This window comes from Mytilus galloprovincialis, chromosome 7 (assembly GCF_965363235.1).
Source record: "Mytilus galloprovincialis chromosome 7, xbMytGall1.hap1.1, whole genome shotgun sequence".
Lineage (NCBI taxonomy): Eukaryota > Metazoa > Mollusca > Bivalvia > Mytilida > Mytilidae > Mytilus > Mytilus galloprovincialis.
The window spans coordinates 92,547,946-92,574,051 of record NC_134844.1 but is presented as its reverse complement, the minus strand read 5'-3'; the positions used below and the strand labels follow the sequence as shown (position 1 = coordinate 92,574,051).

Sequence of the window (26,106 nt, the reverse complement as noted above, 5' to 3'; positions counted from 1 at the left end):
TTCTTTATAGGTCACCAGACACAAAAAAGGATTTTTTTTAAAGAAACACAAAAGTTTAGAAGGCAGACAAAATGGCAGAAGTTGCTACAACCACAGAGAACATTAGTGAAGGATACATTTTGAGGAAAATCTTTAGAGGTAAAAAAAAAAAGGAGGATCTTAGAATGCTGAAATTAAGATTCATAATTGTTGTTTTATAAAAATTGTTCTTTCTTATCTCATTGCTAAAGGTTTTGAAAGTGCTAATTTAAATATAATTCATACATGTATTTTGACAATTGTAGTTCGGTCAGAATTGTTATTAGTGAATTAAAATTCATTATTTTAAGAATGCGTGCAATATATCGGTTACTCTATGAAAAGGAATATATTATGAATTTTAGAGCGAGGGCCTGATATGTGATGTTCAGTTGTACAATCATTTGCACATTCTATTTATACGGCGATCAGATCCGGCTGCTCCTTCAGCCCTTGTACATCTCTCTGAAACATTTGCTTACTTTACAAGTTACAGTTCGTTTTTGATAAGGTTAATGTAAGATGTTGCAAAACTTTTACCATCTTGAGTTATGCCCATTAATAACCATAAAAACTGCTGGATGTTTCTGTTCTCTAACTTAAGTTTGCCTCAACCGAATGTTAAAATCACAAAACTGTCTTAACTACTTGAATCCTGTGCATGTATCTGAATGTGGAAGTTGACACGTGCACATTAACGAGCAGCATCATTTGTAGCCCATAGGCACATTTTTTTTGTATGAACTGCATCTTTTTATTTGATCTTTCAGATAGCTTTGGTTGAACGGAAAAATGGAAACATGTATTTGGGAATATTACATTTACAAAGATGATTGTTCGAAAAGTTAAGAAGAGTTTGAAGATGAATAATTCCAATTACAGATCTGCATGTCACTAAAAGATCAGATCTCGAAACGATTAGTACCAGATGCATTATAAAGAAGCTTCAAGTTGTCTCTCAGTTTGTCTGTAATAAATAAGACCGTTGGAATTTTCTTTTAAATTATTTTAATTTTGTATCATGTAATACTTTTAAGATTATTTTTATATAGAACAAAATTCATATTGAATGTAGAATAAATTTATTCTGTATCTTAGCCTCACCATTATGACCATACAAATAACTTTACTTAAGGGGGCTCCTGGGTATAAATGATTTTTTTTTCTAATATAGGATTTGGCTATATTTTTTCATAAATGAACTTTATCCTATACTTAAAAGAAAAATGAAATAAAAAAATGGGGTCACCGTTCATTTAAGCTAAAATCTGCCTCTGGAATAAGCATACATTTTTGTTAATGTCCTTTTTTTCTGTTAAACTAATAGGAGAAAAAGAGGAAATATCGAAATAAAAAAATAACCTAATATAAGAAATCGCTTAAATTTTACAATTATTTAGTTTATGTATAGCTTATTTGAAAACAATAATAAAAAATGTAGGTCACCGATGAGTTAAAAAAGATATTTCAAATTTAAGGCAAAAAAATGGCATTTTTGCACCAAAGGGAGATAATTTGGAGCTTTTTCAATTTTTAAAGTCATCTTGGGCGAAACCAAATATTTTTTTTGGGTTGTTTATGGTACCATATCATAAAGTAACAACTAATAATGTAATAAATAAAATTTGTAATGAAAAAATTAAGGTTTAATTTTTTGCTAAAATTTTTGTACCCACGAGCCACCTTAAAATAAATTTATTTTATATTTTATTATAATCCGAAATCGCATTGAAACTAGAATTAATTTATTCTGTCACAGCCTCACCATACAGATTACTTTACTTCAAAATAAATTTATTTCATATTTTATTATAATCCGAAATCGTATTCAAATAGAATAAATTTATTCTGTGTTACAGCCTCACCATACAAATAACTTTACGTCAAAATAAATTTATTTTATATTTTATTATAATCCGAAATCGCATTCAAATAGAATTAATTTATTCTGTGTCACAGCCTCACCATACAGATAACTTTACTTCAAAATAAATTTATTTTATATTTTATTATAATCCAAAATCGCATTGAATGTAGAATAAATGTATTGTATGTCTCAGCCTCACCATACAGATTATTGGACTTTCAAAATAAATTTATTTTAAATATTGTTATAATCATAAATGACATTGAATGTAGAATAAATTTATTCTATGATTTTCTCGAACTAATAATAGATATTATGGCTCTTTATAATAAATTTATTTTATAAATGATCATATACAGAAAGCACCATGCATTTAGAATAAATTTATTCTATGTTTATACCTTTACAGAGAGTTGACTAAAACCGGACAGCTAAGTGTAGATTTCAGTATAAATTTATTTTGAAATGTAACAAATGAATACTAATATAACAGAATTGTCTTTGTTTTTCATGATTTTTTCTCTAATACATGTGTTATAGAATAAATTTATTACGTTCTGGTCAGAATTTGGCCTCTAATTGCACTTGTCAGAATTAAGAGTGAAAAAAGAGGAAAATTGGTTTTTTCCTTTTTTATTCTGCTCTCAGTTAGTTTTAAGACGTTTTTTGTTTGGTAGAAATTGGGTGTGGGGGCGGGGTGCTTTTGTTTATGTATTGTCATTTTTGAGTTAGATAAATTTATTAGTTATGTACAATCAATTGAAGAAATCATTCATGCAAGCCATTTATATCTAAGACATTTTTGCATGTGCAGTTATAATTGATATTCAATACCAATCACAATTTAGCTTTATTTGACAACATTTACAATCAAAATTTAAATTGCTAAATTGCACATATTTTTACTCTAAGTGAGAGGTTAATTGTTGTCGAGCCTGCAACTTTTGTTGCAGAAAGCTCGACATAGGGATAGTGATCCGGCGGCGGCGTTAGCTAACTTCTTAAAAGCTTTATTTTTTAGAAGGTAGAAGACCTAGATGACTCATGTTACAAACTTTCCGTCAGTCACATGTCCAATGTCCTTGACCTCATTTTTATGGTTCAGTGACTACTTGAAAAAAAAGTTAAGATTTTTTGTAATGTTAAATTCTCTCTTATTATAAGTAATTGGATAACTATATTTGGTATGTGCGTACCTTGCAAGGTCCTCATGCCCCTCAGACAGTTTTCACTTGACCTCGACCTCAATTCATGGATCAGTGAACAAGGTTAAGTTTTGGTGGTCAAGTCCATATCTCAGATACTATAAGCAAAAGGTCTAGTATATTCGGTGTTAGGAAGGACTGTAAGGTGTACATGTCCAACTGGCAGTTGTCATCTGACCTTGACCTCATTTTCATGGTTCAGTGGTTATAGTTAAGGTTTTGTGTTTTTGTCTGTTTTTCTTATACTATATGCAATAGGTCTACTATATTTGGTGTATGGAATGATTGTAAGGTGCACATGTCTAGCAGACAGGTGTCATCTGACCTTGACCTCATTTTCATGGTTCAGTGGTTATAGTAAGGTTTTTGTGTTTTGGTCTGTTTTTCTTATACTATATGCAATAGGTCTTCTAAATTTGGTGTATGGAATGATTGTAAGGTGTACATGTCTAGCTGACAGGAATCATCTGACCTTGACCTCATTTTCATGGTTCAGTGGTCAAAGTTAAGTTTTTGAGTTTTGGTCTATTTTTCTAATACTTTATGCATTATGCCAACTATATTTGGTGTATGAACATATTTTATGATCTATATGTCTGTTTCCCAGGTTTTATTTAACCTTGACCTCATTTTAACGGCTTATTGCTCAGTGTTAATTTCTTGTGTTTTTGTCTGTTTTTCTGAATTGATAAGCAATAAGTCAACTATATTTGTTGTATTGAATAATTGTTAGCTGTACATGTCAGCCTGGCATGGTTCATTTGACCTTGACCTCATTTTCATGGTTCATTGATCAATGTTTTGTTTTCTTGGTTAATGTTGAGTGTATGTGACAGTTGTATTAAAGCTTTATATTTGGTCTATCAACATAATATCTATGATTTGTAAAGAAGGCGAGACATTTCAGAGTGTGCGCTCTTGTTATATTTTATAGTGTGTGTTTAGGATGATACACTATTGTTCTTTATAAAAGTGAAAGTTGGTACCTATTAGATTGTTCATGAGTTCCAAATGGTGAAGTTGAAATCATCCCTTCGTAAAGTTTAAGGACGCAATCACAAGTTGGTTGACTGTTATAACCGTTTCACAGATAATATCGGACATGTTCCTTATGTCATAACTACAATACCCTTACCTTTACATGAATGTGACTTACCGAATTAGACTTTTTACTGGATTTGTAATAACATAATAAACACGACGGATGCCACATGTGGAGCAGGATCTGCTAACTCTTCAGAAGCATCCGATATCACCTCAGTTTATGGTGGGGTTCGTGTTGCTTAGTCTTTAGTTTTCTATGTTTTGTTATATGTACTGTAACAAAATGGGGGTTCTTTGAAATGGAACTTGTTTTCCCTAAAATTGTGTGATGATGTAGTTAAAACCTTACCGTTTATTGACTGTTTTTATTTTATATTTCTTGTACAACTTTGTGTAAACATTGTTAACTTTTTATTATTCTTAACGTCCATGTTTTGAATTTATATTCGGAACTCCCCTCGATTGTTCATATCAAATGAAGTACATAAACGTTTACCAATCGTTCCGAACATTATTTTGGTAATTACCAATTCCGGTTTTGGTAGTTTAGGTATTTTTCACCACTGGTAAATGGTAAACCATTTAGGTAATATTTTACCATAGTATAAATACAGTGGAGTAAGCCAAAAAGGCTTCAGTACGACTTTACCCTGGGCAAGTGACACACGCTAATTCCAAGCGATTAAGTAATAACTAGACTTTTTCCGTAGAATGTTGGCTTGTTAGTTGCATAACAAGTTGTATTTAGAGAATAACTTCTCGAGAGAAACGTTATCTTTTGACATTGAATTTCCGTAACCATTTGCCGATTACCAAACTATCTTGTTCGTAAACTTTCTAGGTATTTATATATAATAGTTCCACTATCCATTTTCTTTACGATATTCTAATAAAGTAAGGTATTTATTTGTTAAACTAGAATACTGTTACTTATGTTATTTATTATGTGTACGAATTGCTGATATTTATTGCACGTAAATACAAGTTGATTTTTATTCGACGAGTCTGTTATTCTTACTAGAACCTAAACGGAACCAAACTAAGATCTATCAGAATACCACAACGTACCACAAAACCTATACAGAACCAACTGTAGATCTACCCGAATACCACGATACTAGAGAACCACGTTACCAAAGAAGAGTCGCCAGTTATAACTTTAGTTCATATATTCCATTCTTATAGCAACACACTAAGGGTTCCAATATTTATAGTTAACACCAAAGCCTGACCGCTCGGTTATCGTTACAGTACTATTATTTGTCTCTTTGTCTTTATTTTTGGTCATGGCGTTATCAGTTTGTTTTCGATGTATGAGTGTGACTGTACGTCTGGTATTTTTAGTCCCGCTGCAAGTCTTTCTGATGTTCAGTAGTTGTCTTTGTTGATGTGGTTCATAACTGTTTATCGTTTCTTGTGATATATATATATATATATATACTTTGATTACCTCCCTCACACTTCTTGAAAATTATGCATACAGAAATGATGATTGTTTTGAGATGATCAGCTGTAAAAAAAAAGTTATTAGTTACTATTGATTAATATTTAATTTAACCATGACTGTATTTCATTTTTTTATATTTTGATATTTTATGAGGTATTTAAATGAGTAATTATTGTTGTAAACTCCATTAGAAATTTGAATTGAAATAAGGTAAAGGGGAGGTAAAATAAAATTGAGAGGGAGATACACATTTGTTGGTGGGGTGGTAGAATTTTGCTCATTTTAGATTTCAGAAATTAAAATGAAAGGAGATTTTTTAAAGGAGATTAATATCCAACATCAAAGTGTATTGCTCAAAAGCAAAATAAAATAATTTCATTAGACCATATTTATTCTGTGTCATAAACCTAAGCTGTGTCAACTTTTCAATCACAACCCAAATTCAGAGCTGTATCAAGCTTGAATGTTGTGTCTTTACTTTTCCCAACTGTTCAGGGTTCGACCTCTGTGGGTTTTTTTAAAGCTGCGCCCTGCGAAGCATCTGGGTAATATATATATATATATTTTATTGACCTATCATGGTTTACTTTTATAAATTGTTATTTGGATGGAAAGTTGTCTCATTGGCACTCACACCACATCTTCCTATATCTAGACAGTTGGTTTTCCTGTTTGAATAGTTTAACAGTTGGCAATGTTAAGACCCTGTATAGCTTGCTGTTTGGTGTGATTGAAGGCTCTGTGTCGAAGTTCGTACTTTGACCTTAACGTGCTATGATAGTTTACTTTTAATATTTGTGACATGGAAGGGGAGTTGTATCTTTGTCACTCATACCACATCTTCCTACTTCTATTGTAGTCTGGGTTTGGTATATACACATAGAATGTTATCACCCTCTAATGTACAATGCCATAGAAGCGCATCATATAGAACACCGTATAGCGGATTATTTTAGCGGGTGTAAAATATCGCGGTTGGCATCTAAAAAGGTATACGAAATATTTAGGCAGTAATTATTTTGGCGGATTAAAAACTTTTATCAATTTTATTGCATGTGCGCTTTTTAATTGGCGGAATTTATTTTGGCTATTTTGTTCTATCTGCGAAAATAAGCGAAAATGTACACACCGCGAAAATCACCCGCTTTAAGTTAAGCATTTATTTTAACTTTTTTATACTAAAATTCTTTTTTGTTCTTCTTATAGGAAGTTATAACGCCATGGATGTTGTTTACAATAAGGTTTTAATGACTTCAAGAGACGAGAAGGGAACAAATTCAAGTGAAAAGTTAGACCAACATCAAGCATCAGATATTAGTCCTGCTGGAAGTAAAGACGATAACATGGGTAATCCAGGTGTCCTACAGCAATCACAAGCTATGGCATTGCCTCTGCCATCAAACACATCAGATACTATCTCTAACCAACCCCCATCAGCCATACCTTTATCACTGGAGACGTCCTCTAGTGTGCCTCTATCACGACAGCAGTTGAAACAGAAAATGAAAGCAAAGATGACTATAGATGAAATCAGAAGAAAAATGGAAAAAGTCCTAAAGAGTGGAAAGTACAAGATGAAAGTTGGAAGACTCATCTTCTGGGATTTTGGTGGACAGTATGTTTATTATACAACACACCAGACCTTCATGACCTATAGAGCTTTGTTTCTTGTTGTTTTTGATGGAAGCAAAGGATTACATGAGCAGGTTCCTGATGTCTTGTGCTTTCCAGGGCAGCATATGACTCCAACCCCAGCAGGTATTATTATGAAACTATTCATTTTATAAATCAACTTTGTACTTGTTTGGCTCTATAAATATTTTGATATGAGCGTCACTGGTGAGTCTTATGTAGACGAAACGCGCCTCTGGCGTACTAAATTATAATCCTGGTACCTTTGATAACTATTTACACCACTGGGTCGATGCCACTGCTGGTGGACGTTTCGTCCCCGAAGGTATCACCAGCCCAGTAGTCAACACCTCGGTGATGACATGAATATTAATGATGTGGTCATTTTTATAAATTTCCTGTTTACTAAACTTTGATTTTTTTTAAAACTAAGGCTTTTCTTATCCCAGACATAGATTACCTTAGCCGTATTTGGCAACACTTTTTGGAATTTTGGATCCTCAATGCTCTTCAACTTTGTACTTGTTTGGCTCTATAAATATTTTGATATGAGCGTCACTGATTAGTCTTATGTAGACGAAACGCGCGTCTGGCGTACTAAATTATAATCCTGGTACCTTTGATAACTATTATTAATATAAACATATAACACGTTCAAGACTTACAAATCATTAAAACATGAACTTTGTTGTTAACTGATCATACGAATTCTAAATTCATCGATTGAACCAGAGGGTGTAAGTAAGAGGATGGAAATCAATGATGAAACATGCTGACAGACGGAAGCTTTTATACAAAATGAAAAATCCAGAGAGAAACAGGTGTTTGGAATCGCGATCTTTAATATATTTCAATCAAATGGTGTTCGCAAGGTATTGAATGAATGAATGAATGAATCTTTATTGCATTAGCAACAACATTGCTTTAGCATAAAACTCGGTCAAATTAAATATTCTAAATTCCATTGATGGTTTTTTGGAATTAATCCATGATTCATTGGAAAATAACATATTGTTAACTTGGTGATATGGGCAGTGATCAACATTGAATTCATAGTGACATTGAGTCAGAGAACTCACTTTGAAATGGCAATAACCTTTAAAAATAAAAGAACATTTTATGTATTTAGTTACAGACAAAAAACACAAGGAATAACTAGAAACCAATATCGATATTGCAAACTCAAGCCAGCTATTTATCCCGAAAATCCATATAACTGGAAGTAAGAGATGTATTGTATTGATATATTGTATTTTCAGTATTTTTACAACACTGGGTCAACTGTATCCTTACCTATTGTAAAGCAGTATATACAGGAATTCCAAAGATTTTGTTTGTTGCAACTCATAAAGACAAAGTACCAAAGGTAAGATAACTAATGTTAACTGATATACAGACACGTCAGATAATGGCATATGGTATTCTTTACATCACTTATTTTCACTCACAATTCAGCACACAATCGAACTTATTCATTTAATGTATTTATTGTATGCCTATCATTTAGTATTTGAAGGGCCTTAGTGATCGAGTGGTCTGAATAGTTCATATATTGTAATAATATCCCGTTAATACCGAGAAGTGAGGTACAAATAATCAATTAACATATTAAAGAAACTACCTGGGGTGTAATAATGCAAATTGGTCATGTTGGCAGAAATTTTATTAATAGAATATTATTTTATTGGTTGTCCAGCTGTAAGGAGAAACTAAAATAACATTTTCTTGAAAAGTTTATTGTTTTATAATTGGATAATTCATAATAACTACTGTCCCTACTGTAACAAGGTTGCAGAAGTGATTTTACTAACTGTTGTGTGGTTTATGCGTAAACATTTGTGAATTAATCAGTTGGAGGTAACCACTGATGAAGTCAATACTGTTTGTTATAAAGTTTCATTAGCTTTCAAATTGGTAGATAGTGCTACGAATGAGCAAAACACGTCGTACCTTTGTTGCATAATTAAGTTACAATGAAGTAAAACTTATATGTAAAATCTTTCAATCATTCGTCAAACCTTTATCATTTGCTTGATATGTCCATTGTGAAGGAAAATATTCCTACTTTTTTCGGGGGAAGTTGTTTAATAATAATCCAAACTTAAGGTAAATAAATTTGTGTCAAACAAATATGTTACACAAATGTTTGGACAAATATTAGATCAATTGAGAATGAAGCATCGTTTCTGTCAAAGGTCAGAATCACTGCAGTAGATTGAAATTAAGGCATGATTGTTGTTAGAATATAACAGAAAAAGGCAAATTTATGATTATTGAGAATACCTATACAAGATCTGACATCGATAATTTGATTGCACCAGATCAGATGCAACTTTCTACAATGTAGCTTAACTGGTGCTTTAAAGGTTCAAATATTTTAAAATCAAGAATCTATTACAGACTTTGAAGATAGGATTTTAACAACAAATTGAAAAACCCGAGTTTTTGTTCAGTTCAATAACTTAAGTTTTAATGATCAATTTCAAAATAGACGTATTTCACTTGTACTGTCATCGTGCAATGATCTTTGATTGTATTGAAAATGTACCAAAATGTCGTTTCTGTGCGAAAACTTCTATATCCAGTCCCCTTCCAAAATGTTGTTTGTGATAAAAGTATGGAGGTCAAATTAAATATTCAAAATTCCATTGATATTTTTTTTGGAATTAATCAATGATTCATAGAAAAATAACACTTTATATCAATGTTTGTGCAATTACTAAGAAAACTTACCATAGTTTAATGTAATAACATTGCAATCTCAATATATTGTTTCGTTGAATATTCTATTTTTTGGCATTTAGGAGTTGGACCCATGAAATAATTGGTTAACATGAACAACCAATAAACGGTTTGCTGTCATTTTGCACGCCCTTATTTATTTTTTTCTTTTAATTGTTCACTAGTATTAAACATGTCTAAAATCATCAACTTTTTATTTTGGATTACTGGATTCACTGATAGCTTAGTTTTACATGAACTAAGGCAGTGCATACATTGCATCTCACCATAAAATCTTATTACTCTCTGTTCTTCTGTATTTTTTAATAGGGGGATATTGAAACACGGCGTGCCGAGTTATATAGTGGAGTAGAAGAGTTATTTAGAGACCATGAAGGACGAGGACATCTGGTCATCGACAACCAAATATTTGTCAATGCCACAGACAAAACAGATCCGGAGATCGATGTCCTTAAGAAAGCAATCACAGATCTTACCTTTCAACATCCATGTTGGGGAGAGTCAATGCCCAATGCCTCTGTTCCTCTTGAACTTGAGATTGCTAATTTGGTAGCAAAGGGGAAACAAGTATTGTCATTGAGAGAAGTTGAAGAATTGAATTCCATCAGCAAGGTGTCTGTCTTATCAAATGAAGAGCTGAGAGATTTTCTACAATTTCACCACTCACTGGGGAAATTAGTCTATTTTGATACCCCACAGTTGAAAGGTTATGTGATCATCAGTCCGCTGCTTCTGGTCGAAGTGATGAGATCCTTTGTTACAGGTATTATATGATATACTATCCACTTGTATATTCTCCATGGCCATCAAACACAGCCAGGTGTCTATATACTATGCTAATAATCTCATTATTTTACATTGTCATATCGCGGCCTTTTATAGCTGACTATGCGGTATGGGCTTTGCTAATTGTTGAAGGCCGTACGGTTACCTATAGTTGTTAATGTCTGTGTCATTTTGGTCTTTTTTGTGGACATTTGTCTCATTGGCAATCATACCACATCTTCTTTTTTATAATTAGGCTAGATAATTGTCAAAACAATTCAAAAGACTTTCAAAACTAAAAATTTGCAGTTCTAAAACTTTCTAGAAAAATTCTCAAACACACTCATAAATCAACCAATTATAATACTGGATATGATGTTTGAAGGTGTACAAATGAAAGTTTTAAGATAAAAGGCCTTACATATATACAATCACAGATACAAAAGGCAGTGAAACAAAGACTTGATCACCTGACAATTGCCATTTCTTGATGTCAAAAATGTTCTTCTCTGAAACTACTAAAACAGTTGCAACCAAATTTTCATTGGAGTATCTTTTCCAAAGAGTTTGTGCTTGTATCGCTGCGGTCAGTCATTCAAATGGCTGCAAAATAATACATAAGGTTGACATCATCGTAATGTATGTAACCTCTTAGCAAAACTTAAACAAATTAGACCAAAGTCATTATCAGTGTTATTAGAGTATATATTTTTTTAATCGGGTTTACAGATTGAACATAGGGACGAAATGCAAGCTTTGTTTATTGTAATGAAAATGAATAGCGAGAAAATATGACAGTGCCAAACATTGTAATAAGCTATTCTGTAAAAACTGTCAGACATCGTTTTTTATAGGAGTGAGTGCCCTTAAATGGCAAATGATACCGGTCTTTTGTTTTAAATCTTTGCCTATTTAGTTAAAAAGTATAAAAGAAAAATGGAAACAAAAAAGCCGTCATAATCAGCAAGACAAGATTTACAAATTAGTCACATGCATGTCCCGACATCGTTAGTAAACTCTTTTTAGAGGTCACGAAATTATTTCCTTCAAATTATTTTTTTTTCTTTTTGTGTTTTGAGCTCGTTTTTTATAATAAGATTTGTTTAAAACTTTTTTAATTTGTACTTTGTTTGAATTTTACTTTACAGATATTGCCTTCTGGCCAAAGAAAGGCCTTATTAGAAATACTTTCGAAAGGATGTCAGGAAGTGGAATAATACAAAGAAAAGATCTGTATCTTATTTGGGAACAAAAGCATTTCAATAAGATATCACCCTACAAAGAGTTCATATTTGATATGCTTATCCACCTTGATATTCTATCAGAGCAGCGTAGATATGATATTAATACGGGAAGTCGGTTACCAGTGGAAAACTTCTTTGTTCCCTGTATGCTCACTCAAAGAAATGACACAAGATTCATGACCCATGAATGCACACCAGAGAAAGCCATCAGTCTAGCTTTTGTTTTCAAAGGGACAATCATACCACCAGCCTTACCGAATCGTCTCATTAGCGCATGTCTCAGTATGTGGACTGTGAAGACATATGAAGGAAAACAACTCCTGTTTTCAGGATTCATTGGATTATCATTCGACAAAGCACATGATATTGTTGTATGTGTTGAAGGCAACAAGATATTTCTCTACATAGTCCACGAAACCTCCAATGGACTGATAGTACCAGATATAGCCACTGGTATCAAGGAATGCATGTATACAACATTGGAGAGAATCTCAGAATTCTATAAGTCCACAGTCCAGGCCACATCTATCAGCCAAACACTACCTTTCCACATTGAATATGCATGCTCCAGGTTAGAATGCCATATAACTGAAGAGGCAGCACTCATGACTGATGAATGGATCTGTAATAAACACAAGATTGTACATACTAAAGAAAAGTGGAATATTTGGAATCAAGATCAGGTAATAAATCATATGGCTTTAATAGAATAAGTTTATTTGTTTTGGAATACTTTGTGGTTCTGCTAGTTTTCATCTAAAGTACAAATTGTGATGTTTTAAAATGTTATCTTGTAATCTGTTTCTAGGTTTTATAGAATAAAGTGATGGATAGTTTATGTTGGAAAAGATAAGAATTATATTTCAGTGACTTTTTTATATATCTACAGAGTTTCCACTGGGTCAATTATTTTTTTCGCCACCATTTTCGGCAAAACAATATATTTTTCGCCACTTTATTATTTTTTTCTTTTTTTTTACCCCCCCCCCTTCCTAAATAAGATGAGTTTGCTCCATTTTCCATTGTTTTCTGGGATTATTTTCTCAAACTTATCTTAGAGTCTACATTTAATGAATAAACACTAAACCTTTACTTTTGAAAAGAAGAACTTTTTTTAACTTAAAAAGGGGAAAATTCATTATATTTTGAACAACTTTTCTAAAAAAGGAGCCACTAACTTTAAATAAATAAGATATAAGTCCAGGAATATAACAAAATTCTTGGACATGTTTTGACCATATAATACCAGAAAGATGTACAGTTCTTTGGGGAAATTTCTTCAAAAGAAAAATATGTGCCCTTTTGTACTAAGAAGTGGTTTTTACAACAAAACAAAAGCTTTTATCACTCGAAATCAATCCCTCATTTAAGGTGTAGTCATTACAGTGAATGGTTTCTCTCATTCGAGGGGTTATTTCCAACCTTTTGCATAGATTTCTTCATAACGACATTTTCCTTTTCTAGACCATCGTAAATGAAAAAGTTGAGACGTAAAACTATGCTTGAAACACGTCATTTATAAAGTACTCTCTCAAATTAATTATCTATATCAAAGTCAACATGGCCAAAGGATAAAGTTTAAATCGAAGATTTTTCTTGCTTCTGAACATTTTTCGTTATAACAACAGTTTTATTTTCTGGACTATCATCACAAGAAGGAGAGGAGACGTCAAAAGTTTGCTTCGAACACGTGGGTGGCCAAGGGGTTAATAAATCCTTTATGTGACATGTGACGAACGCCATTTCATCATATTATTTTGTCAAACAACACAATTAACACCTTTATCAATTAGTACTTTGTTGTCGATACCTATCAAATGTAATCAGCTGATTATTGATTTCCTGTCAAAATATTAATGAGTTCAAGACGAATTCCGAGTATTGTCTGATCGGATAAAATCCGAGAAATCCGTAAAAAAGTAAATAAACAAGCTAAGATGGATGACAACAAATAGTTATATATATTTCTTTCAAACAAATTCTTTTGCAAATGACGAATTTTAATCGCCACATTTATTATTATTTCCAGCAGAAACCCTGTAGCTATACATACATGTATACCCTTTTGGCTTCGTCTTTCTATATTTTCATGTAGAGGTTGACCGGTTCTTTGTTATTTGAAAGTAATCTACCATAGTCAATAGCATGTTAAAGTTTTTAAGGTTTATGAGCCCTTCTGTAGCCATTTTTGTGTGAACTTTTCAAACTTCAATTGAATCAAAACTACATATATAATGAATAATATTTCATTGCATTTAATAGAAAAAAAAGGACTTTTTGGTAAATTAATCAAGATTTTTATAGAAAATTAACAGCCTTTATCCTTGTACTCTCATGTTTGTCAATTTGATGACTGATAGAAATAGGATTACTGCATACAGTGCTAGCATTGATTTTCTTAAAACAAGTTTATAAATGTAGTTATTGGTTGAAACAAATTTAAATATGGACAAAATCCAGTACGCCTTTTAGGGTGCGCTCGACTTTAGGGACTCAGCACCAGGTGTTTTGGAATTTACAGGTTGCTTAGATCTTTATGTAAAAAGTAAACACTGCAAATCATAGAAAATCAAGTTACAAGTAATTTATGTTTCAAATTTTATAACAAAAATCTCTGTATTAAAGGCTGTGGATTTTTTATGAAAATCTTGATTTATTTACCACAAAGTCCTCTTTTTCATTTAAATTTAATGAAACAGTAAAAACTAATGCCTTGCATCAAGTTTCCCCTTGGAATATGTACAAAATGGCCTATCTATATTATTCATTATATCTGTAGTTTTGATACAATTGAAGTTTGAAAAGTTCGTACAAAAATGGCTACAGAAGGGGTCATAAACCTTAATGGAAATACACGATGTGATGTCAACACTGTTTTCCTATTAACTTTAATTTAAGATGTTTAACTTAGCCCGCCTTATTTATATGTTTCAGGAAAAAGAACAATGTGAAGAGGACTGTCCAGGTAATTAACCTTAATTAGATATTACTGATCTGTTCATTACACTAGTTTATACCTTGCTGCAACCCAAAGACGTTTTCGCTTCTTATCACATTGATGAACTACTTGTTGTAGATCCAGACCCTCAGCAACGAGCTGGGAATCAAAATCAGATATCATTTTTCTTCGAAATTCCTTCAGAGCAAAACATGTTCATTAACTGCTTGTGTTAGGGTTGTTTGCAGTTTCAATCAAATTGATATCAAATCAGGAATCCTATATTTACTTCTTATTTTATCAAAAACAGCACCAACTTCTTTTCATCCACTGCCCTATTGTTATTATACTATCTTTGTTCTTTGTCCTCTCCCAACCTTTGATATCTTATAAACGATTTCTTCGGTATACTTTTTTGAACATTTCTAATTCATTTTTGTATTGCTTGGTTTGTTTATTTTCGCTCAAACATCATATGCTGCACGTTTGAATGATCTCATTTCCGGTTTTGGCAAGATAAAACATTACACATGCAACAATCTGCTTACGTTTGGAAATTGATTCAGATCAATTAAGAACTAATTCATGGGGGCTTGAATATATCTTGATTTTACCACGGGTTGTCCCTTTATGCCGATATTTTACCCCCCTGCTATCGCTCAGGGTAAAATATTTGTCATAAAGTGCAACCTGTGGTAAAATCAAGATATATTTAAGCCCCCATGAATTATTTCGATTCTAATAGAACAAATACGACAATTGTTTTGGATCGAAGGGCTCTAGGTAAAGGCATTATTTGCCGTTCTGATAAATGAACGCACTATTAAATTGACGTAAAAGAACGGAGCAAAATGAATAAGTGGCAGCTAAAACTATTTACAATAACATGTTTAGATGGGTTTGGAGGAACTTATATAAGTGTATTTATATGTCTTATGTGTATATGTTCCGGACCATATGAGTATTTGGACCATACACGTATGGTCATGGCCATATGCGTATACTCATATGGTCCGACCATACGCGTATGGTCCGACCGTACGCGTATGGTCGGACCATATGAGTATAATACTCGTTTGGTTATTAACGGGCCAGACCATATGAGTATTTGGACCATATAGGTATTTTTTTTTAAATTACATTATAAACGTTTCAGTAATACAAAAACTTTATCTAAAAAAAACAATGATTGTTTAATACATGCCAAAGTATTAATTTTATAAATCAAAGACTACGTTAAGATTAAATATTGATGCCATAATTAGTTTTCATCGCTAATTACATTCTTGCATGTAGGCTTGGGGTGACATTTACTCCCACACGGTATCATAGCTTTTTGCATTTGCAAGTCTTGGTTGTGCACGATCTTTTTCATTTACACCTTTTGTTTGCGAGTGAAAAGTTAGCCTTTTTTGCAGCTATGTACAGTGATACCGATGTCTTGTGTCATTCCGATATGTCTACGGTGTTTTTATGAAGCTCTAGATCTCAGATATCGTAAAATGACTGCAAAACACCATATTCACAAGACACCATAAATAAACTATGTTACTTTCCAGTGACTTCTTGTGTAACAGTTCTGGAGAATTTTTTTGGATTTATTTGTTTAAGTTGACATATTGCAATTCACTCGTAATAAAAATTGGTAATGACCATCGGTAGTGACATTCGGTATAAACGTGTTTATTATAGTTTTGACAAATTAGTAGAATTACCTATATGAAACTTCTAATTTTTATTTAGCTAATCTTTTTATTATAATATAATAATAAAATTACCTATATGATAGCGTCTTTTTAATGAACGGTCATACCATATGAAAAGTTTAGAAGTATTCAAAGTAAACTGTAACATAGTGTAAATTACCCCGACCATACGCGTACGGTCGGACCATACGCGTATGGTCGGACCATATGAGTATATACCCATATGGTCATGACCATACGCGTATGGTCCAAATACTCATATGGTTTCGGAACATATACAAAACATGGCTTATATAACACATTTTAGCATCGTTTGTTTGCGTTTCCTTGTTGTGATGATTTTCCTTTTTACAAAGCGTGTATTTTCTCATAAAATGCTTATATTCTGACGTTATCGTTTTATGACATCAGGTAGCTCATTCATAAAAAAGCATATGACGCGAGAGTATGATCGGAACAGCCCAAACAATATATATTTATATTTTACCGCGGGTGTGTACTCAAAGCGTTTAAAGGACGTCATGTCAGAATTCCGCATATCCTTGGTACAAATTCTCCGTTTTGCTCCACATGCTCCAATGACATACTGATTTCAATTATACAGCAATCGATCTGGTTCTGCATAGTATTGCCATATTGCCATTGTCCAGAAGACAAACGTAGGAATTATGGACAATTTGCCTAAAAGATTCCAGTGCTCATGTGGGTGGTTCTGATGCTCTCAGAGTTATTTCAGGATTATGTTTCCTTTGTACCAAACGCTAATCAGAATTTGCGAGATAGCTTTACTTGTTGAATATGACTTAAATCAAGGTTTTCAATTCAACTTTAGTTGTAGAATCTCTAAATTTGAATTGAAGCAAATTCAGGGAATGTTAAAGCATGCTGTTGATTGATTCGCAGAAATTGCGGAGGATATTTCGCACATTAATTAATCTCATTGGAACAGTGAAAATGGCTTGACGATTAATTTTTAAGGTTGCAGTTCTGTAAATATTGACAATGCAATTTCCCATAGGAACTCCTTTTACGGCTAAAAATGTACCACTTTTACTATGAAGTTATGAAGTTCATATGCACTACAATTTTTTTCAAAGGTCAAAATATAGGGCTGTGCGGCATATTTTCAACGTTTGTATGCCCTGAACTTTTCAGAGTTTAAACTAACACTAATTTTCTTAACTACCCCTACCTCGAATGAAGGGTTACCACAGATTTCAATGTAAACAATATATGCACATGTATATTTACTGGTAACATTCCCAAATTATGCCTCTATGAGATGGAACACAGAGAGCATAACTGGGAACCAGTATGTAAACAAAATTAATTTTCTATGAATATTCTAAATCTCCCCAAAAGAGGCGTGGTTTCAGAAACAGCTGTATTTACAAAGTGCAACCTACATGTATATTAAAGCAATAGAAACAAATGTTCTTATCATAATTCTTATAGTAATGCTCAGGGCTTCCGCTGCGAAAAAGAAATTAATTGTGGCGATAAAAATTCGTCATTTGCGAAAGATTTTGGCGAAATGAATATATATAACGATTTATTTTCCTCCATCTTGTTTATTTACTTTTTTTCGAGTTTCGCGGACTTTTCCCGATCAGACAATACTCGGAATTCATCTTGACCTCATTAAGATTTGGACAGAAAATCAATTATCAGCTGATTGCATTTTATAGCTATCGACAACAAAGGACTAATTATTAAAGGTGTTGATTGACAAAATGATATGGTTAAATTGCTTCCGCTAAATGTCAAATACATAATTTATTTACCACTTGGTGACGCACGTGTTTGAATCAAACTGTTGACGTCTCCTCTCTTTTTAAAGATAGTTTAGAAAAGAAAGCTTTTGTTGTGACGAAAAATGTTCAAAAGCAAGAACAATCTCTGATTTTAAACTTTAAGTATCCTTTGACTTTTATATAGGTAATTGATTAGGGAGATTACTTTAAAGTAGTTTGAGTGACACACGTGTTTCATTCATAGTTTTACGTCTTTTTCATTTACGATGGCCAAGAACAGAAAACTGTCGTTATGAAGAAATATATACAAAAGGTTGGGAACAACCCCTCGAATTAGAGTAACCCTTCAATGTAATGACTACATATGAAATGAAGGATCAATTTCATGTAATAAAATCTTTTGTTTTGTTGTAAAAACCACTTCTTAGTACAAAAAAGCACATCCGTTTTTTTTTCTTTTAAAGAAACCTTCCCTACGAACTATACTGGTATTATATGATCGAAACATGTCTATTATTTTTTTTATATTCCAGGACTTATATCTTCTTTATTATTAAAAGTATAGTGGTCCCCTCATTTGGAAAAAAGTTGTTTAAAAAACAATGTTTTTCCCTGTTAAGTTTTAAATCTGTTTTAAAGTAAATGATTAGTGTTTATTCATTAAAATGTAGACTCTAAAATAAGTTTGAGAGAATAATCATAGACACCATGGGGCAAATTCATATTAAGGGAAGGGGGGGGGGGGTTAGAAAAAAAGGTAAATTTTAAGCGAAAAATATATATGTATGTCCTTGACGAAACAAAAAATAAAGTGGCGAAAAATATCTTGTTTTGGTGAAAGAGGTGGCGAAAAAAATAATTGACCGAGAGGAAACCCTGGTCATGCTATTTGTAGCTTAACGGCTTTAACTTGATTGGATGGTCAAACCAATATAGGTCTGATTCGTAGACTAAGGAAATTATTTAATCTGTCTCAATGTTGGTCAAACATCAATAATAATGTTTTTATCATAATTCTTATAGTCATGATACTGGTAGCTGTATGGATTTCACTTGATTGGATGGTCAAACCATTATAAGTATGATTAGTAGAAAAGGAAGTTAATTTAATCTGTCTCAAGGGTGGTCAAAAATAAATAATATGTTCTTGTCGAACATCGTGTGACATTATTAATGAATTTAGCAAAGGTGTGGGAATATTCACTACCAAACTTCACATAGCAACCCAGTCAATGTATATATGTTTCAGACTGGTGTCAGCATTGTCAATTCGAGATTAAGGTAGAACATATAAAGGATGTGGTGTGATTGCCAATCAGAAACCTCTACACAAGAGACCAAAATGACACAGAAATTAACAACTCTATGTCACCGAACAGCCTTCAACAACGAGCAAAGCCCATACCGCATAGTCAGCTATGAAAGGCCCCGAAATGACAATGTAAAACAATTCAAACGAGAAAAGTAACGGCCTTAAATATGTAGACAATATATTTTGTGGTTGTCCTGTCTTGCTTATATAGTAAATCTCAGTCCTGAAAAGGTCGATTGGAATTGTCAGTCCGATATTGGTTATATTCACAGTATTAGTGGTATGTGTTTTTTTTAAACAGGTTTACAAGAAGATGCATTGATCCAGATTCCAAGTGATATTGAACTACAGAGATTTTCATCGAGATTTGACGAAACCACAATACGAGAACTGGCCATACATCTTGGAATGGCTTTACAAGAATGGGATGATCTTAGAAGTAATTATCCTAGATGTGTTCAGATTGTCAAGTATAGAATACTGGTCAACTGGAGAGAAAAATGTTCAGGAACTTTCAAGAATATGTGGAATGCTTTAACAAAGATGAAATTAACTACCCATATGCTCTGCCAAGTAAGCTATATTTTATTTTCTTATTTCAATTTTAGGTTTTTAAATGAATACTTAAGTGTAAAGAATAACGTATTTTCTGTATAAATCTGCATGTCGAAACTGGGCATGATTGTTAGAAACCTCGTCAGCTTGTCTTTGTTGACATTAAATATCAATGATTCTTTCATTTTCTGTATAAATTTATAGTGTTGATAGATTTTGAAATATCGAATAAAAGTTAACATTTCTTGCCACTACCACCCCTAAAAGCACCCCCATTCCTTACCCCTCCTAACAGCATGGATGGCGTTATTCTTATTTGGCACAAATTTTCTAACTTTTAAGTTAAAAGTACTCTTCCACTGTGTGTTTAATTTGGATTTCCAACTGTCTTGGTTCGAGGAGGGACAAGTCTTATGTTACCGAAACACGTGTATGATGTACAAACATTTAAGGCTTACTATCGTCAACGAGATTTTATAAATCAACATGATCTTTTTATAGTATGTCTATCTGTATAACTAAAATGGAATCAACATGCTGTTTAAGAAAATGATGTATTCATAAATTGTAGAAATAAGAAGAAAAAAACTATAAACAAATTCGAACATTTGGCTTGACAAATGGCTGTTATTGTTATGTCCTTTTGCTTTAATGCTCTTAAATTGTGCAAACTCTCCCAGATTGCAACCCTTCATGTCCATTATCATGATAGTATGTCCAGAAAAATTTGACAAAAATATTGTTATACATTTTAAACTATATGTTCAACCTGAGTGGCAATTTGAAAAAAAATGTTATGCAAGGAAGGCGATCTTGCTCTATGTGACCACTTCATATTTTTAGACATATTACAATTTTGAATTAAAGGCATAATTATAGTTTTTTTTATGGTCAAATACACAAAATGATGAAAAGACAAACAACAGTCCAAATAACTTTATGTAGAGCAACACGAACGAAAACAAATAAGGGTTGAACTCAGTTGCTCTTGAATGGTCAGCAGTAAATTACCTGCCCTACTATTGTCATATCTTTTTACAGTTTTGTTATTATCGAAATAGGATAAATCGTCCTTTTCTCCCTGTGAACGCGTCTTTTAACAAAAATTACCCATCCGCTAGGTTGATATCTACGGTACTGTTTTATGTGTATGTTTATAATATCATATTTGACCTTGTTACCGAAATAATGTACGGAAGATCATCGTACGAATATAGTCGTAACTAACTTGTAGACAATTAACTTGAGGGATTATCGCAACTGTATATTATATGTCTATGATGATAGTAACTGATTTTATCAGAACTTTCTGCTAATGGAATATTTAATTAAAAAAAATATGGAAAGATAACAACAAACGCGTAAACACCATTTGTGATCGAAATATTTGTTCAACATAAGGAAGTTTGCAATTTTTCATGATCATTTATACAAATATTGGTCTTTGTATTTTACAAGACATAATATACGGTAAATGTCCATCATGAAGATAGTGTGATGCAACCATTTTCCATGTTTACACATTATTACTTGAAACTATAATGTTTAAATCACGTTCGTTTTCAAGTAAAGACATGTTTTAAGTCACGGTATCTAATTTGTTATGAATCTCGTTTTTTTGTACATGGTCCACTTGCATGAACTGCCAGCACTATGCATTTTACCTGTTTTGTATGCCGCCATATTGGGATCAGCATAACTACAATTATGATGATCAGTATAACAACAGTGAATTATGATATTAATGTTTTATTATCATAGATAAGAGATCTATAAATATTAATTTTAAATTAAGCCATTTGGACTGCTTCCCGATTAAAACAACCATGATATCAGCGTCCCAAGTGTTACCTTTTCATTTGTAAACCAAGAGATTCAAATGGTGAAGTTGAAACCATACCTTCGTAAATAGAATGGACGCCATTACGAGTTGGTTGAACGTTATCGTATATTCGTTATACAGATGATATCGAATATGTTCCTTATGTCGTAATTACAATCCCCTTCCCTTTTCACTTATCTGACCTAATGAATTAGACTATTTACCGGTTTTGTTATAAAATGAGCAACACGAAGGGAACCACCTTAAGAGCAGGATCTGCTTCCCCTTCCGTAGCACTTAAAGTCATCCTTAGTTTTTGTAAAGAAGATCACTGTTATGTTGTAGTATCATCAACTTTAAACGCAGTACACATATAATCTATATTTATTTTTAAAATATATTTGTAGGTTAAAAGAACCAGAAATAGACAGTGTGGTATGTTTTTTCAATAAGATCTCATTAAAATTTCGATGATAGCAAAACATAGGTTTACTACTGAAACAATAGATTTATTGTGGTATTTAATGGCGTTTGTTTTATTGGTTGATGTAGCCATTGTTGCAAAAAATACAATAGATGGAGGAAAAGAATAATGCCAATATCAAATGAGAAAACATATCTGTAGTTGTCAATTGAATATTCATCACAGTTTCTTCCTTCGAAAGAGGATTTATTATCAACTTTTTGTATTAAAAAACTTAAGTCTATAGAAGATACACTTCATCATCTATCAGCAAAAGTAAAGACTATAGCCAGAAATCGCCAATGAACTCCTTAAAGCTTTGTTCTTTGTGTTTTTCTTTATTTTACAATGTCTTTATTGTCTTAACCAATAACAGGATTGTCTATCCTTAGTCATGGAAAATGGTGTTCAATTACATTTCAAAAATTCAAATTCGGTCATGTTTCATGGTAAGAACACTTACATGGCTGATGGTTTGCGAATTTAGTGATGTCTAAAACATATAAGGGTTAAATGAGAGTCAACTACCAATCTGCTAATGCATGATTTATAAACGTAGTTATTCAGAGTAACACGACGGATGGTAGATGTGGAACAGGGTCTGATACTGGTGCCTAAAACATACAAGAGTTAAATAAGAGTCCACTACCAATCTGCTAATGCATGATTCCTAATCATTTGGTACAGTTTATCAACGTATTTATCCAGAGTAACACGACGGATGTTAGATGTGGAACAGAGTCTGATACTCTTTCAAGAGCACCTGAGATCACCCCTAGTTTTTGGTGGGGTTTGTGTTGCCCAGTCTTTAGTTTTCTATGTTTTGTTATATACACTGTTGTTTGACTTTTGGTGTTTTTAATTTTTTGTCATGGTACTGTCAGTTCATTTTTGACTTATAAGTTTAACTATGCCTTTGGTGTAATACGCTTCTTTTTATGGAGTAATTTCCCTTGAAAAGTAATTTTTGCCCACATTTTTTGCTTTTTGATATTATCTTAAAAACTCGCGGACACAAATTGATACTGTCAACAGTAAACATGATCTGTGAGACAAAATATATAACCAGTGAACGCTTGCCTGTATTTATGATCAGTGATATACCCTCTAAGATATTGGTAAGTTTGATCCAATACAAGTGAACACTTGACTCAACTTATTACCAGTGACACATCCTCCTTCAGGTATAAATTAGTTTGATATATAACTAGTGAACACTTATCTTGACTAATTACCAATAAAATAACCTCATTTAGTTATTCGCAATTTCGATTTATGCACAAGCACACACTAAGAAGCATGTGTTACCCTTGTCCGTCTTAACGTCCGGTAGTATGTCCGTACGTACTGAAAGTTGTTTCCTTTCTCTAACTTTAGTTTGCCTCAACCAAATGTTATGAATCTTTAATACAAGGCTTATTACCACAAATGACAGATCAAGTTGAATTTCAGTTGCGTCACTTTTACCTTTTTAGAGTTAAGCCCCTTTTACAATTGGAATGATTTTTTCGTTTCCGTTCTCTCAGGTAGTTTGCCTCAACTAAATATTATGAATCTTTTACAAAATGATTATAACCACAAAACTCAGATAAAGTATGAATTTGGGAAGCGTCACTGTTATTGTTCTTGAATTATGTCCCTTTATGACGTTATATGAAAATGGCGGAATCATCTGTGTCTCATGGACACATTCACAATTTATTTGTTAAGTAAGTCAACCTTTTATTAGGGCAACAATGGATGTGCAGTTGCATTGTGTGAACACAATTCACTTTAGAATCGTTAAAGGATGCATGGTTTCAATACTTCAAAACACCAGTGCTCCTTTTAAAGTGAAATTGCCTTGATTTGAACCTTTATTTTTTGTCACCGTTTTTCATAATGTTAGTATTTTTGCTAGAACATGACAAACTGGTTTATTGATTTATATTTATATTTCGAAACGTTATGTGATGTATATGTTGGAAGAACTTGTGTTTATAGTATTAACTGTTCGTAAATAACTTAATAAAAATAAGACTATTTTACAGATTTCAATGATGAGTACTTGGATTTAATTCCAACAGATGAAATATTAGATAAGCTGGCACAAGTAATTGGTGAAGTATCCTTCCCACTTGGGATAGAATTAGGATTACCTGTAACATCATTAGATATAATCCAGTACAAAAATGGATTTAATTTAGTGGCAGAATGTAAGGAAATATTATTCCAATGGAGGGAAGATCAGAAAGTGAAGCCCACTATAAGTGTTTTGGTTCAAGCCTTGGTAAATGTAGGGAGAGGTGCTAGATGTTTGGAGGAACTCATTAAAACTGATGGAGTAAAGGAATATATTCCACTTGAGGAAGTTGAAGAGGAGAAACAAGGAAAATTTAAAACATTTCTGCAAAAACTAAATCCTTTTCAATAGCAGAAACAGTACAAAAACATTCAGTTGGCATTACTTTCATTATTCCCTTGTCTTGGTTTTAGTAAAAAAAAATATGGACCACCATTACATTGACATTGTTCTTTATGTTGGCTCCACATTCAACAGATTCAAGATAACTTAACATGGTTAATTAGACTGTTCGATTTATACAGAATAACACAACACAGTCAAAATAAGTTTATTAAATTTTCATTGGGTTCCACATCAGTTATTCAAAGCATACAGTTAATGAACAGTATTATGTTATTTTATTATACTTCATGTCAAAATGCAAGATTTTGATTGGCTAATACGAGGGTGTCAATTTACTCTATTACCTTTCATGGAGACGCTTGATCAAGTGTGCGCTTTATTAAACACGACTCTATCCTATGACAAATACTCTATCACCCTTCACAGAGACGCTTGATCAAGTGTGCGCTTTATTAAATACGACTCTATCCTATGGCAAATACTCTATTACCCTTCACGGAGACGTTTGATCAAGTGTGCGCTTTATTAATTCAGATGGTTATGTACAAGATGTCATAGTTTATTACTTTGAATTTTAAATTTAATCGACATTAATAACAGAACATTCAGTATAATATTTCTAATCTAATATAAATACACATAGCTGAGAGGGTGATAGAGCAGATTGTTACCCCTCGAAAAGACATTGTCAACCTCAGCTTCGCCTCAGTTGACAATGTTTTCTCGGGGTAACAATCTGATCTATCACCCTCTCAGCTATATGTTATTTATATAATGTCAGTCTTTGATTAAAGTTTGAAGGTAACCAATAAATTTGTCAAACGTGAAATTTTGACAGAAGCATTGTAAAGTGTTAATAATAAGAGTGAAATTTTGAAAAAAAAATCTAACTTTAATTTTAATACGACCGCAAAAACTATAAAAAAAATTTGGTCGTATATTGGTATGACGTTGGCGTTGTCGTTGTCGTCGTCTTTGTCGTCGTCGTCCGAAGACATTTGGTTTTCGCACTCTAACTTTAGTATAAGTAAATAGAAATCTATGAAATTTAAACACAAGGTTTATGACCACAAAGGGAAGGTTGAGATTGATTTTAGGACTTTTGGTTCCAACAGTTTAGGAATTGGGGGCCAAAAAGGGCCCAAATAAGCATTTTCCTTGGTTTTCGCACAATAACTTTAGTAT

General features: G+C 32.6%; 2 protein-coding genes across 2 annotated transcripts in view; both read left to right on the top strand.

The window, feature by feature from the left end:
• The window catches only part of LOC143084319 (uncharacterized), a 53,844-nt gene extending 43,812 nt beyond the window's left edge, over positions 1-10,032 (top strand). Inside the window, exons 6-8 of the mRNA XM_076260731.1 lie at positions 6,788-7,339; positions 8,473-8,579; positions 10,018-10,032. Of these exons, the coding sequence (XP_076116846.1) occupies positions 6,788-7,339; positions 8,473-8,579; positions 10,018-10,032 (674 nt within the window). The remainder of the gene's footprint in view (positions 1-6,787; positions 7,340-8,472; positions 8,580-10,017) is intronic.
• A 239-nt stretch (positions 10,033-10,271) lies between these two features.
• Positions 10,272-25,055, top strand: LOC143084003 (uncharacterized). Its single transcript, XM_076260410.1, has 6 exons — positions 10,272-10,718; positions 11,869-12,647; positions 14,899-14,929; positions 19,976-20,247; positions 22,459-22,486; positions 24,545-25,055. Exons 1-6 carry the CDS (start codon positions 10,460-10,462, stop codon positions 24,925-24,927), a joined length of 1,752 nt encoding a protein of 583 aa, XP_076116525.1. The 5' UTR covers positions 10,272-10,459; the 3' UTR covers positions 24,928-25,055.
• Positions 25,056-26,106: the final 1,051 nt, after the last annotated feature.

Coding starts and splice junctions, on each gene's coding strand:
- LOC143084003 (XM_076260410.1), top strand. CDS start 10,460: ATGCCCAATGCCTCTGTTCCTCTTGAACTTGAGATTGCTAATTTGGTA. Junction 10,719..11,868: donor GATGAGATCCTTTGTTACAG/GTATTATATGAT, acceptor TTTACTTTACAG/ATATTGCCTTCTGGCCAAAG. Junction 12,648..14,898: donor ATATTTGGAATCAAGATCAG/GTAATAAATCAT, acceptor TATATGTTTCAG/GAAAAAGAACAATGTGAAGA.